This window comes from Asparagus officinalis, chromosome 7 (genome assembly GCF_001876935.1).
Source record: "Asparagus officinalis chromosome 7, Aspof.V1, whole genome shotgun sequence".
Classification (NCBI taxonomy): domain Eukaryota; kingdom Viridiplantae; phylum Streptophyta; class Magnoliopsida; order Asparagales; family Asparagaceae; genus Asparagus; species Asparagus officinalis.
This window is the reverse complement of record NC_033800.1, coordinates 143,729,444-143,743,178: the sequence shown is the minus strand read 5'-3', so window position 1 is coordinate 143,743,178 and position 13,735 is coordinate 143,729,444. Positions and strand designations below refer to the sequence as shown.

The following is a 13,735-nucleotide window of genomic DNA, read 5'->3' as shown; positions in this document are numbered from 1 at the left end:
GATCATATTGTTTAGTGCCTAGTCCATATTCTGTTCACACCGAAGGAAAAGATTCAAGCATCGAAATCTGGAGCCCTGAAAGTCAGAGCAAACAAACCAGATACACATAAGATACGGGATTTATTCCTTACTAATCACAAATATGAACACAAGTATGGACATGGCTCGGTAAAGAACTCTGCATATATTCAGGTCCATCGCATCATATGGATACTCAGATATCTATATATGTACCTGTATCGTATTAATTTTTACAAGTATCTATGAGATATGTGTATCTATACTCCGGAGAAGCTAGAGTGAGATTTGTACATCTACATATAAGGCAATGGACTTACATTTTGCAAAAGCTTTGAAGATGCAGCGCATGCATCAGGACCGACAGCGCCACTAACAGTAGAGGCAGGTTCTGGTTCTTTAGAAACCAGGGTTTTATTGTGAGTAGTAAGAGGACACATGAGGGCATTAAGAACCCTGTGGCTGAGAGCAATTCCAGTACCAATCCTTACCATGTTAAACAAAAATATAATTATGGTTGCTAACATGGAAATAGAAAATTGCAGGTTGAATGTGGAATTTTCTCTTAATCCTGTTTGCATAACTCCTTACCATGCTAAATTGATCCCCGGGTCGAACGGTGCCCTTTTTCAAGGGGAAAACCATCAAGTCCATAGCCATCTGCGCACCACCAAAAAAAAAAAGAGTTTTAATTAGTAAATTTCTTGAAAAATAAAAGGAAGTAGACTTTTGACTGCTTGATGGGAGAAGTAATCACAAGTATACAACATGGCGTGGCAAAGATGTACTGGCACGACAAACTCCCAAAAGTATGCAATAAACTAAAAAAAGATGCAAATGTTCTCTAAATGTAGTTTGTGAAAGCACTCTATCACTACACCACAACTCTCAAGTAGGGGTGCATTCGGTCTGGATATGGCTCGGATATGATACATTATCATATTCATATCTCATCCCGGATACTGATACGAATATACCTCGGTGAGGAAAATTTATATCCAAATCCAATAAAATTGGATGCAGATACGGATATACATGCAGATATATAAACATGTTCTATTAGATACAAAATGATATGGCAGAAAATATACGTATTGAACTATAATATATATTATATATGATATATATATAGTATATATATATATATATTATAATATATTATACTATATATTACTTTATATATTATGGTTTATGTATCAAAGTTTATTTAATATGTTCTTATATCTGAAAAGGATCATCAAATTACTTTAAATCCATAAATAGATTAAACACTACTTCAACAATATGACTAATGTGTCCAGATATTTTAAATACGGATCCAGATATTTCACTACATAACCATATTTATAACTATATACTAAGGTTGGGTGTGGGCCAGGTCGACTCGCGAACTGACCTGGCCTAGCCTGTTATGGGTCATGACCCGGCCAGACCTGTAGTGGGCCTAACCTGGCCCATGATAATACCCGGGTCACTGGCCGGGCCAGGTCCAGCCCTAAACCCAGGGTCAAAGATGTAGGCTCTCACTAAGACTATCTATGAAAAAGATGGCATTCTCCCTTAATCAGCCTTGTTTTGACAAGCAGGGAGGTAGTTTTTTCTTGTCAAGCAAGCTCTAGAAGCTACTATTTGTCAACCCACACTGACCCGGCCCACTCCCGGCCAGCCCGATTTATAATATATTTTTTTTATTACTCTAGTTGTTCCTTTAGCATTTTGAGTCTGCAGCTAGTTGCTAACAAAACCAAAAGACCATAGGACTTTAACTCGTGAGCCTTTTGGCCTATTGAAAAACAAAGCAACAATATTTAAGCTCGTTGCTGTCTAATTGGAAAGATTAAAAAATTTAATACAAGTTTAAAAATAGTTTAATACAAGTTTAAATTATTAAAAAATAAATTAGAAATAATTTATAATTATAAGTACAAGTTTTATATAATTAGAAAGTTAAAAGAATAGGAAAAAAGTTGGAAGATAAATCCATTAGCCAACCCACGAGCTGTGTGCCAAGTCAGACCTGGCCCGCACTTAGGTGGGTCGTCGGCCAGGCTGGGTCCATTCCCAAACCCGGGATTAGAAAAATGGGCCCAGCTCACTCTAACCCGTTCGAGCCCGGCCTTGAACCTGGTAGGCCTGGTCACGGGCTTGAACTGGTCCGGCCCGGCCTAATGGATACGGTTACAAATATTTTCTCGGATACGAATACGGTTTAGCACTCATACTCCCAAGTTATGATGATAGCTGAGACTTGAGGGTTATAATTTAATACCCTAACATATCCCCGCTGGTTGAGGGCAAATATTGTCATGGGTCAAAACAAGGGCTCACAGAACAATATTTTTTTAACCGCTTTAGAAATTTGTTGCAGTAAACCTATGTTGCTTTGGTATGATAACAAAAGATCCTGCCACTGGAGCTCAACCCCCGACCAGCTTCTCATATTAAGAAATTGTAGGAAGTTAACTGGAAAATGAGAAGTTGATTGACACGCTATGTTGTCCGAAAGCAGCAAGCCCAGCTCAAACAACCGCGACAGAAGCAAGCAGTTAAGGGAATAAAAAGAGCATGTGAAGGAAGATAATTACTAGAAAATTGTAGAGATCAAATTAGCTAGTATATTTATATTTAAAGGTAAATAATAAAAAACCCTAAAGGAAGAACATAATGAAAATCATGCAAGAGAGAATCTATAAAAAGAAGAAAAACAAAGGGACATTTTCCTCGAGGCATTTTGAACAAGGTTGAGTCGTGGAATTAGAATATGATGATGAGGAACACAGTGATTTATGTAAAGTGAATATGTTAAGGGGGTGTTTGTTTCAAATCCTATAATTTTAGGATATGGATTTCACTATGGGATTTGAAATCCATATGTAATTTGTTATGGGTTGGAATTCCTAAAACTTTGTTTGTTTCAACAATATTTTAGGATTTAGAATACTATAATTTGTAATATTTTTCTTTGTTTTAAACTTTTTTGGAATTTGAAATCCTTAATTTGTCTAACATTTTTGAAATTCACCCCACATCCTACCCAAAAAAGAGGATTTCACAAATCCTTAAATATAATACTTTTTTATTATTTGGGGATTTGATATTCTATAATTTGTTTTGAAACAAACAAGTTTTATTTTTTTTTTATCGGAAAATAGGGGCTAAACCCCGTTCATTAAAAAACCAAAAAATCCAAACAATTGTTTAGTTACAAAAGCTTAGACACGAAATGTGTCCAAAAATGTTGGAATATAGAAAATAAAATTTCTACTAGTAGTGATGTATAACTTTCTTCTTCTAAAGATCCGTGAAGATGAAGAGAGGACCTTGCCGTCATTCACCGTTGACACAGATTTTTAGAAGAACCAAAGCCAGCCATATATGTGCATAGTAGAAATAGAACTTTCTATAGTCAACATAAGAAAGAACAGATATATACACAGCAAAAACTATAAAGTTGATGACCCAAAAAAATCCATTTTTTTATGAAATTCTAAAACCTAAAAAAATCCATTTTTTGATCATAGAATTTGAAATCCCACCCAACTGTCAAAAAAATTTTGAAACAAACATCCCCTAAATAAAAGAAACAGAGAGACAAAGGCCGTATTTATAGAAAGAGTACGATGCTTTTGAGTTTCTTGGGATCCAAGAAGAGCTCCAGTTTGTCAAAGATGATCTACACACAATTTGCGTGAAGCTATTTTTGAATTATTATTTAAAAAATTCCTTAAAAAATAGAATTACAACATGTGATAGTCATGTTTTGTAGTAGGGCACAATTAGATAATAAATATAAAACATGAAAGAATAAAAGTAGCTAATGTTAAGACACTCGACAAAATAAAATTTATATACTAATAGGGTGCAATTTTAGACATGTCACTACATTCCAGTGAGCAACCTAAGCGTATCTTCAAGAAAATATAAAATGATTACTGCATCTCAAAAATATCAAAATAAAACATGTTACATCAACAATTTAGACTTAGATAAACTGTTTCATTGAAAAAAAAAATTAGGAAAAATTACAACCCTATACATAGACGTATTCTGATGTAATTATACAGATAACCTTGTATGATGTAATTCCAAAGATAAACCTATAGCATATGTATCTACATAAATAACCTGCAGTAATAACACGGAAACCCCTAAAAGCTTTTTTCCAACAAGACTTTTATTAGGGTCACCCTTGTAATTACAATAGTAATCTCAAGATTATTCGTGTTGATTCACAAACTTCAATGTCTTACACGAAGAAATTTTCAAAATCGCCTTAACGGAAATTTTTTAAAAGTAAGTAACCTCATTCACTTTTAATTATAAAAATCAACACACTTTGAGTTAATTACAGTACTAATTAGTCGGGGTTGCTAACCCCGACTAATTAATAGCCTAATTAGCAGCCGCAAACCTTCCCCGCTCCTTGACCCGGCTTGTAATTAGGCTACTAATTAGTCAGGGTTGCCAACCCTCTGACTAATTAGTACCACAATTAACTCAAAGTGAATTGATTTCTATAATTAAAAGTGAATGGGATCTATTTCTTAAAAAATATTTGTTGAGGCAATTTGGAAAATTTCTTCAGTCTTACACACCATACCTTTGGGTGAAAAAATCACATAGAAACCAGTGAACCCGCAACACAAGGGAACCCGTAGCATAACACAACACAGTCGAGAATACGACACAAGCAGGAATACCTACAAACTTCTCCCACAAACAAGAAACAGATTTCATAAAGTGGATCTAAATAATTAAAAGCAAATCACTATTCCAACATCATAAACAATAATCATACCGCAGTCAAAACCAATAGAACTGAAATAGAAAGTGAATCAATCTCCAAAGACTATAAAGTTTCAAACTAGAGATTTATTTGGATTTGGATAAATAGTCTGCAGAACCACAACAGTTTCGCAATTCCAACAGAAACATAACAGAACCAATAGCAGTAGTAGTAAATAGCACCAGCTACTGCAAAACCATAGAATCTATCAAATCAAGCAGTCTGAGATTTCATAACATTATGTAGACTGAATTTGGTATGAAAATCTAAAGAACAGTAGCACCCGAACCCCGACGGCACTCATTTAGCATATCCAAGTAGAACTGGCACTTGCTGATGTCGCTCCCATAATGGTTGATGCACTGCATAAAAGAGCAGAAAACAAATTATATAAACTGAAAAATAACATTGCAATTTTTCGTCAACAGAACGAAAGAACTAGCTTACATCTGCAAAGGCTTTGTTGTGGACGCTGCAAGAATCAGCGCCGCTAGCAGTGTTACCCATTGGAGCAGCAGTAGCTTCAGGGGTTTGAGAAGGAACAGTTTCGTGCTGGATAGTTCGAGGTCCCATAACAGCATCAACGGCCCTGTGAGCAACAGCGCTACCAGTACCAAAAGCCATACCTACACAAACCCAAAACTTAATGACCATGTAAAGAATAAAACTTCATTTAGTATGTTAGACTCATCACGTTGTAAGTTGGAGGGTACCTTGGGCAATAGTAGAACCGATTCCACTGAGCATACCACCACCTCCAGACTGAACAGGGGCAGGTGGAGGAGCTTGATGCACTGTAGAAAAAGAAATGAGCAATTTAACAGCAGAAAAAGGCAGAAATGGCAGAAAGAAAACAATAAAAAGAACGGAGAATTATGATGCGTGCAGCACAACTCGCACTACGAATCTACAATGCAAGAATTTAGTGGCATGGCTATAAATGAAACTATTCTAAAGCATAAAAAGGACTTGTTATTTTGATAAGAACAAAGGCATAACAATACTTCATCCACTTCAGCCAGATTTAAGCGAAGATAGACTAGACGACTGGACTAAGTAATGGACTCCAAGCTTGAGGATTTTAGCCTAATGGGACAAAATGTATACATTAAGTATACAAATTATACCTAAAGTAGTACGTTTAGTACACAAATGATACCCCCACAAAGAAGTACAGTGAGAATTTAGCGGCATGGCTGTAAATGAAACTATTCTTAAGCATAAAAAGGACTTGTTATTTTGATAAGAACAAAGGCATAACAATACTTCATCTACTTCAGCCAGATTTAAGCGAAGATAGACTAGACGACTAAGTAATGGACTCCAAGCTTGAGGATTTCAGCCTAATGGGACAAAATGTATAAGCTAAGTATACAAATGTTACCTAAACTATTAGGTTAAGTACACAAATGATACCCCCACAAAGAAGTACAGTGAGAAACTATCAAGTCCAGCTTAAATGCTGCTAAAAGAGATCCAGCTAAATACCTATTGCTCCCCTTGGATTATCACTAAAATATAGTTAAAAAATACTTCACAGAGCTTCATAAGAATACTTACAGTAGATCTTCTTTAGCTGCAAGAGCAGCTCCTACAATTACGTTGCTTTACAAGGCAATAATACCCTAGCAAATTTCCAATAACAATGTTGAGAACACGAACCTCACATTCCCAATAACCTAATTTCTCATCCCCTCTAATTACTTCTATACAACAGCATGATGCCTCAAGGTATTTCCAATGACAACGTTGAGAAGGGTAACCTCATATGTCCATTGAAATTAGGAGGTTGGGTAGCAACATATGGTTTTAAACAACAAACAAATACAAAAAGAATCAATTTGGCTTAGTAGTTAACTTCACAGGAGACCAGATTGCTTTGACTGTCTTTTACTGAAGAATAATTTTCAGTTTAATACCAGTTTGAGATACCTCAAACAACCTGAATGATTACTCTAAATTGGTCTGGATTTAGAACATTTCATAAGAAATGAAAGAAGAAATAATCAGGACTATCAAACAGAACTAGACTTCATCTTCTCTGTAAACAAACAATTCCCATGCATCATATTTCAAATTCCTTCCACCAAACAAAGCACAAAGAATAAGTGACCACGACTACCAAACAGAACTAATTTTCATCTTCTTTGTAAACAAACAAACCCTATGAATCATATTCCAATTTTCTTCCACCTAATACACACTTCCTTTTCTCCAAGTTTCCTGGTTGATTGCCAGCACTACAAATTCAAAGAAGAGAAGGAGCTCGAGAAACTAAAGAAGTGAGCACTATGGAAACTGTTACATGACATTATGGAAACTGTTACATGACCATTGTTACCTTGTTATTTTAGTCAGTTAAGTTCTCATCCTTTTTGGTCGGACAGATGGATGGATGGATGGAGAGGGAGAGAGAAAAAGAAGAGGGGGGGGGGGGGGGAGCATTTTCTTATACTACTAGAGCATAGTTAGTAAAGTCTGAAGTGCTCAGGTTAGCTCAAGGGAAAATAACGTTAGGGTTCCAGATTTTTACGAGTCCAGCAAGCTACTATATTCATAGATAGTAGTAAAAGAAAGACAAAAAAATGTAAATTTCCACAGATGTTGATTATAGTAAAAAGTCTTGACCAGGCAACAATGGAATCCACAATTCCAACAGTTACCAAACATATGCGGATCAAATTACGATCTTCTAATCTAATAAGAACAAGAGATCTTTCTCGATCAATCCATTTGCCCCTCATTCTTCGAGAATCAGAAAGATCCTTTTCGGGTTTGAATTTGTTCATTTGGAATCTAGGCTCTTCTATTTTTTACTTTTTTTTCTTTTATTCTTTATTTCATTTCGATTTTCTTTCCCTCTCTTTTCTTTTTATTCCCTTCCATCATTCCTCAAGTCCCATTGGCTTGTTGATCCTGTAGAATCTGACCCATTTTCTCATCGACATTTTCAATTATGATTATTCCAGACGTTATAAATCAACTTTATAATAACTCTATGTAGTGACTAAAAATTAGAAATTACTTAGCAAGAAACAAACTTTATAAGATACATGCATGGAAATCAACATTAAGATTATCTCTCTCTTCAATCAAAACTGAATGCTAATAAACTTTAGTCCAAGCAAAAAACAAAAAAACATAAGTAATGTCAGAACAACAATCTATACTACTATAAAAAGAGGATTTGGGTGTTAAAACTTTTAATTTTATTTTTCGCCCTCTCAAACTTTGGTTAATTCTAACCATGCCATTACCTATAATTAATCTTTCATTAAATAAATATAACCTCTAATTAATTATGCACCTCCTCTCCTTCCTAAATAATTATAATTATCAATAATAATATAACTATTAATTCTTTAAAAATAATAAAATAAAATAATTTATAAAAATAAGCATACCTACTTATTAGTAGTAACCAATTAAATTATTATAATTATTATTTATAAATTATAATAAAATAATTACAATAAGAGCATAAATAGAATAATATATTACTAAATACTATTAAGAATTATGTTGTAATTCAGTGAGCAATAAAATATAGAATAAATTTTTGAATCGCATAAATAGTGTAATATCACATATATTACGACTTACACTGTTTATTTAGTATTATATTATTAAATAAATTAAATAATCAATTTAAAATTATTCTAAGAGTATTTTCTCAAAGATCATTACATGCTACTGAATAATCTTACTCAGCAATGATTGAAAACTAACATTTTTACAAAAAGGCACTTAATATTAATAATAGTACTATTAATTGTTAACGATAGTATAATAAAAATTTATAAAATATTTATAGTACCAAATCATTTAAGAGATTAATTAAAAAATTAAATTAGATAAATATTTTATAGTATATAGAAAGTATAATTATTTTAATAATATTACTTGAACTTAGAATAATAATATTAAATAAGATGAATTACAGTAAACCCCTATGAACTTTCAGCATTTTGCAATAAATAGACTATATGAACTTTCGAAATTACACTAGACCCCTAATAACTTTTGTAGAAAACTCTCAATATCTTTTGGATAAATTGCACTAAGCCCCTAATAACTTTCAAAATGCCTTTTTATGCTATTTTTTAGTTCTAATGTATAGGAGTTATTTGCAAAATTTAAAAGTTATTAAGGGTATTCTTTGAAAAAGAAAAGTAATTAGGGCTTTAATGTAATTTTCAAAGTTCATATAGGTTGAAAGTTCTTAAGGGTTCAGTGTAGTTTACACTATTAAATAATTATATTGAGAAGTAACTATTGTAACATGTTGCAAGTATTAAAGTGTAACTATCTAGGGAACATCAGGAAAAAGCTAGCAATATTAATGTAGCTTAGTTAATAACTTTCAACTTAGGGGCATATTTAAGAGAACTTATAGAATTGACAATTTTATTTAAGAACAATTTTTTAGATTTGGGAACTTGCCTAAAAAAGGCTAACATTGGGTGATCATTATAAGAAAAACATTCAATTACAATAACTACACAATAATAATTAATTTGTACATTTCTTTTTGAGTAATTTTATTATACAATTTTATTTATTAACACAGTAATACTATTCAATAAAAAATCCAAAACTTGAAACATGTACTTTCACGTGAATTACACTAGTTCTCATAAATAGAGATTTAAAGGAAGAATTATACTAGTTCTCATAAATAGAGATTTAAAGGAAGAAAATTTACCTGGTTGAGGAGGGTTTCTCATAGGAGCAGCTCGTGGAGCAGCACGAGGGGCTGAACGTCCTGTAAAGTTGATTTAAAATCAGTACCAAAAAAAGAAGAAAAACCATAATAAAAAATATGCATTAGCACAAAAAGATCACCCAGTTTTTACAATAGATGTAATATAAAATTTCAAGCAGCATAGAACAGAATTCTGAAACATATTTATATAAAGAAACAACTATTAGAAAAACAAAGATTTAAGAAATAAACCAAGGATTAGAGTAAAAGAGTTCAACCATTCAAACCAGTCAAATGTGAAAAACCTTGGCCAAAAGATCAGTTTCACCTCACTAGGGATGTTATAATCTAACTAAAAAATGACAATAATATATTAAATTTGTTCTGTCATCCACATTAGTACATTAGTACAGCCTCTATTACATGGGTACTTCTAATTTGAAGGTGTACCTATACCCCTTAACACGTACACGTACTTATACCCAAACTCCTAGGCACACTTTGCATATATGCATACATTTATTCGGGCATGTACTCAAAAATCGCTACATGTTTTAATTTACAACGCTTGTCATATATTTTTTGGACATATATTCTACACTTCACATCCACTTCTTCACTGGCGAAGCTAGGGGGCAGGGGTGGCCATAGCCCCCCTTAGGTTTTTACAAACATAGCATATATATATAGGTTGTCTCCACATTAGTCCCCTCAAATTTGATTTAATTGCTTTTCCCTCCTTGAATTGAAAGCAAGAACCAAGTCTGTTGTGATTATGATTACTTTAGTCATATACTTTCAGTTTATAAGTAGACCAGGTTGTTCCAATCTTAGGTAGAAATCAGCTGAATGTGTGATTTTGGTCAGTTTGATGCAAAGCCTTTGGACTCAATGAGATAGTGCAACTTGACTTCTATTTTCATCTTAATAACTTCTTGCAATTTGCTTAACTTCATGTTGAACACCAAAGAGTTGGATAAGTGAATACCTTACCATTCATTGAACATGATGTGTTATATTAGGTTTTCTACAAAAGATCATGGAGGCTAGAAATATTATCTCATAGAAATGAAGGATTATACTAGTCCACAAAAGCATTGGGTATCTGTGCATGACAAGTGAGAACATCGTTAGTATACGTTAAAAAAAATACAAATAGTCCCCCAAATCTTTCATGTTTGAGATTAGTGCCCCAAATCTTCATATTTTGAAATTAGTGCCCCAAATATTTGAAGTTTTTTAAAAGTAGTCTGTATCTTATATTTACTATCCATACAGCTAACCACAGTTGGGTAGTGGTTAATCATGGACAGATGATCATCAAATCAAATCAACTAAAATTAACAATGAAATAATCCACCAAAATCAGGTTTATAATTAGTAGATTCAAGTCTAATATTACATAATCCTCCCCAATTTGTGCTCTAGCAAAGGTTTTCTCCTTTTTGGATTTGAATGCATATGGATATAACTCTTATTGCACCCAAAAAAATAGAAGGTTGTATTCTACCCCGCCCTTGAAAAAAATCCTGGCTTCGCCACTACACTTCTCAAGACTTGTTTGACATAGGTCAAGTTCTAGATTATGATTTGAAGGGTATTTTTATTAGTCTAGATGCTAGTGCTTTTTTAATTTATAATTCACATACTAAAAGAAACATAAAAATGTTATAGGAAATTTAATTCTCATCTTTCATCTCATATAAAATATTAATTCTAATATATAATATGCGTATACAAATATTTATTTAGCCATGTCCACGTTCCCTACCTTTTACAAATTTGCAGTTTCGCATACCTGTACGGGTACCCATATGGGTTTTACATCATTTCTATCAATCAAAACACCTATCATTAAATTTGTTCCTCATACACAATGGTAGAGATATTTACTTCACTTTTACACACAGGCGCTTAGCAATCCTACCTTATGAATATTAAGATATCACATAAGCTATCGCATAATATACATTACAATAAACTTTATAATAAACAATAAGATGTCCAATTACATTAAGGTGTGATATTTTGAATTGTTAAAACAATGAAACTTTTAGAACTGTATTGTAAATAGACAATTAGCTGCTATCATACCCATATATTTGTTAGCAAATAGATAAATCCTGAATAAAGCTGGAAATACGTAAATTTGCATTTGCTTAAACTCTAATTTTGAAATGAACATGCATCATCAAATGTTGCACTTTACCCTAGAATCAGACTACCAGAAGGAAAGTGTCAATGTTCTGGTTAACTAACAAGTGTAATAAGCAACCAACAAGACAGTGAAAATATGTTAAGACTATTGTTAAACTCAACTATTGTTGGGCCATTGGCTTGTACTAAACTCTTCATCGACAGTCAATATATACTCTATTGCCAAGTTAGCTAAACAGAAAGCAAGTAAATGTAATCCACGTCAATCCAAAACCCTTGTGAACACAAACAATTTTATTACCAAAAAAAATCTGAATTCACTCTCAATTGAAGACTTTACTCCCCTTGGACATTTGTTTCCTTGGATAACATGTTGGATACGATGAGCAGATAACAGTTCAAACCTCAAAAATTCTTTATAACTTATGTATACTACATCCAAAATGCTATAAGAATTTATGAGCACAATTACATTTTAGGAGACCATTTTAGAAAAAAGAACACATTTCTGCTTCACAGCAATTTATTTTGTCTCTACTGGATGCTTTATTTTGCAGGCACAGGAGAGGCGAGATTACCATCACCAATTAATACTTCAAACAATAAAATGGCTTCACATTTTGAAATCCTCACTTCTTAGTAATCCAACTCCCTCCACTTATTCATATTCCTCAGTAATCCTAAAACCATTTCAGCAGTTGACAGCTTCCAATTCCCCTCCTTTAGATGAAAAAAAACTATGTTCCCATCTCAATCTTCCCACATTAATAAACACTAGTGTGTACCCTGTGCAAAGCATGGTCCCCCTTTTTTCGTTTCTGCTATAATTCTTTTTAAATACCACAGTTTTTTTGTAACCGCTGCATTAATTTTAAATGCTACAGTATCATGTTTGCACTAAAGTAATAATGCCACAGTAAATTTACTGTAGCATGAACAGTAAATTTTTAGTCCCTCCTATGCGTATAGAGGAGTAGATAAACCTTTCATAAATAGCTAAAACATAATCTTGCCGTGAGTATAAAATAACTATAAAATCTCTTTCAACTATGTAGTAGGTAGAGGATAACGACTCCAGTTAATCTCTTTCAACTACGTTCACTAAAAAAGAGTCATTAGCTTTTAGCTAGATTCTAGAGATCCTAATCGATAATTACTCGCTACTTCTCCAAGGACTTCATCCTCAATGCTCTCTACGTCGTCTTCACCCTAAGCAAAACTCAGCCCAGACTCAATCTCTCCCCGAAAAAAAAAACCTAGGCACCATTTTAAGCTAGGGCAAAAGTCTAAAAATAAAATAAGTTCGCCAAGATCCAATCTTTTTCAAAGAGATGCTGAATTAAAACAACAATCGATTACAAGTAAAGAGAGAAAGCAGACGGTTTTAGTACCTGAGCTACGGCGAGGCATGATGGCGATCGAAGAAACAAGCGAGAGAGAAATCAAAAAGGTGAAAAGAAAACCCTAGATCTGGATAAATGCCGGGTGGGGAGAAGCCATTTATAGAGGCGGGCGAGGCGACGGAACCGCTGGGGGCGAGTTCCCAACTTTGACCTTAGTTTTTTATCAATTTTACAGGAAACTATCCAGAAGCGTCAAATGTGAGTGGAGACACGTGGAGCTATATTACCCGTTTGATTTCGGTTTTACTGACCAACATAGATTGAGACATTTTCTCCACCATATGGGGACGTATATGGTTATGAATAGAAGGGCAAACATGATATAGAGGGCCCCACATTGAAGATTATACAGTTTGGTACTCCTGTATCTATGCTTCACTTTTACTTTTAGGGCGTGTTTGGTTCGCTGTTTTGAACCGAAGAAACACTTTTCTCCTCCTGACACCCGCTCCACATCGACAAAACCCTTTCTAGGGTTTTCGTTTCTCGTCTTTGGTTCGCTTCTCCCCCTCGTCCCTCCAGCCGCGGAAATCCCCTCTACATCGGCATTTTTTCTTCGCCCCATTTCCTTCAAAAACGAGAGGAAATCGCCCCGATCTGTACGATTGTCAGATCTCGGGTAAATGGGCGGAATCACAGGTGAGGGCTAGGGTTACCTCCTCTTTC

General features: G+C 33.9%; 1 protein-coding gene across 2 annotated transcripts; it reads right to left on the bottom strand.

The window, feature by feature from the left end:
* Positions 4,866-13,182, bottom strand: LOC109849677 (uncharacterized protein C6C3.02c-like). Of its 2 annotated transcripts, none has more exons than XM_020419534.1 (5): positions 13,059-13,137; positions 9,510-9,573; positions 5,518-5,598; positions 5,252-5,430; positions 4,866-5,166 (listed from the first exon to the last, which is right to left on the bottom strand). In XM_020419534.1, exons 1-5 carry the CDS (start codon positions 13,074-13,076, stop codon positions 5,071-5,073), a joined length of 438 nt encoding a protein of 145 aa, XP_020275123.1. In that variant the 5' UTR covers positions 13,077-13,137; the 3' UTR covers positions 4,866-5,070. The 2 variants fall into 2 exon arrangements, with proteins under 2 accessions (XP_020275123.1, XP_020275124.1); XM_020419535.1 differs by having other exon boundaries at positions 4,871-5,166; positions 9,510-9,569; positions 13,058-13,182.

Excerpts from the sequence above, each read along its gene's own strand:
- LOC109849677 (XM_020419534.1), bottom strand. Across the intron at positions 5,599-9,509 it reads GAGAAACCCTCCTCAACCAG|TGCATCAAGCTCCTCCACCT; the intron begins GTAAATTTTCTT and ends CTTTTTCTACAG. Across the intron at positions 5,167-5,251 it reads ACAACAAAGCCTTTGCAGAT|TGCATCAACCATTATGGGAG; the intron begins GTAAGCTAGTTC and ends TCTTTTATGCAG.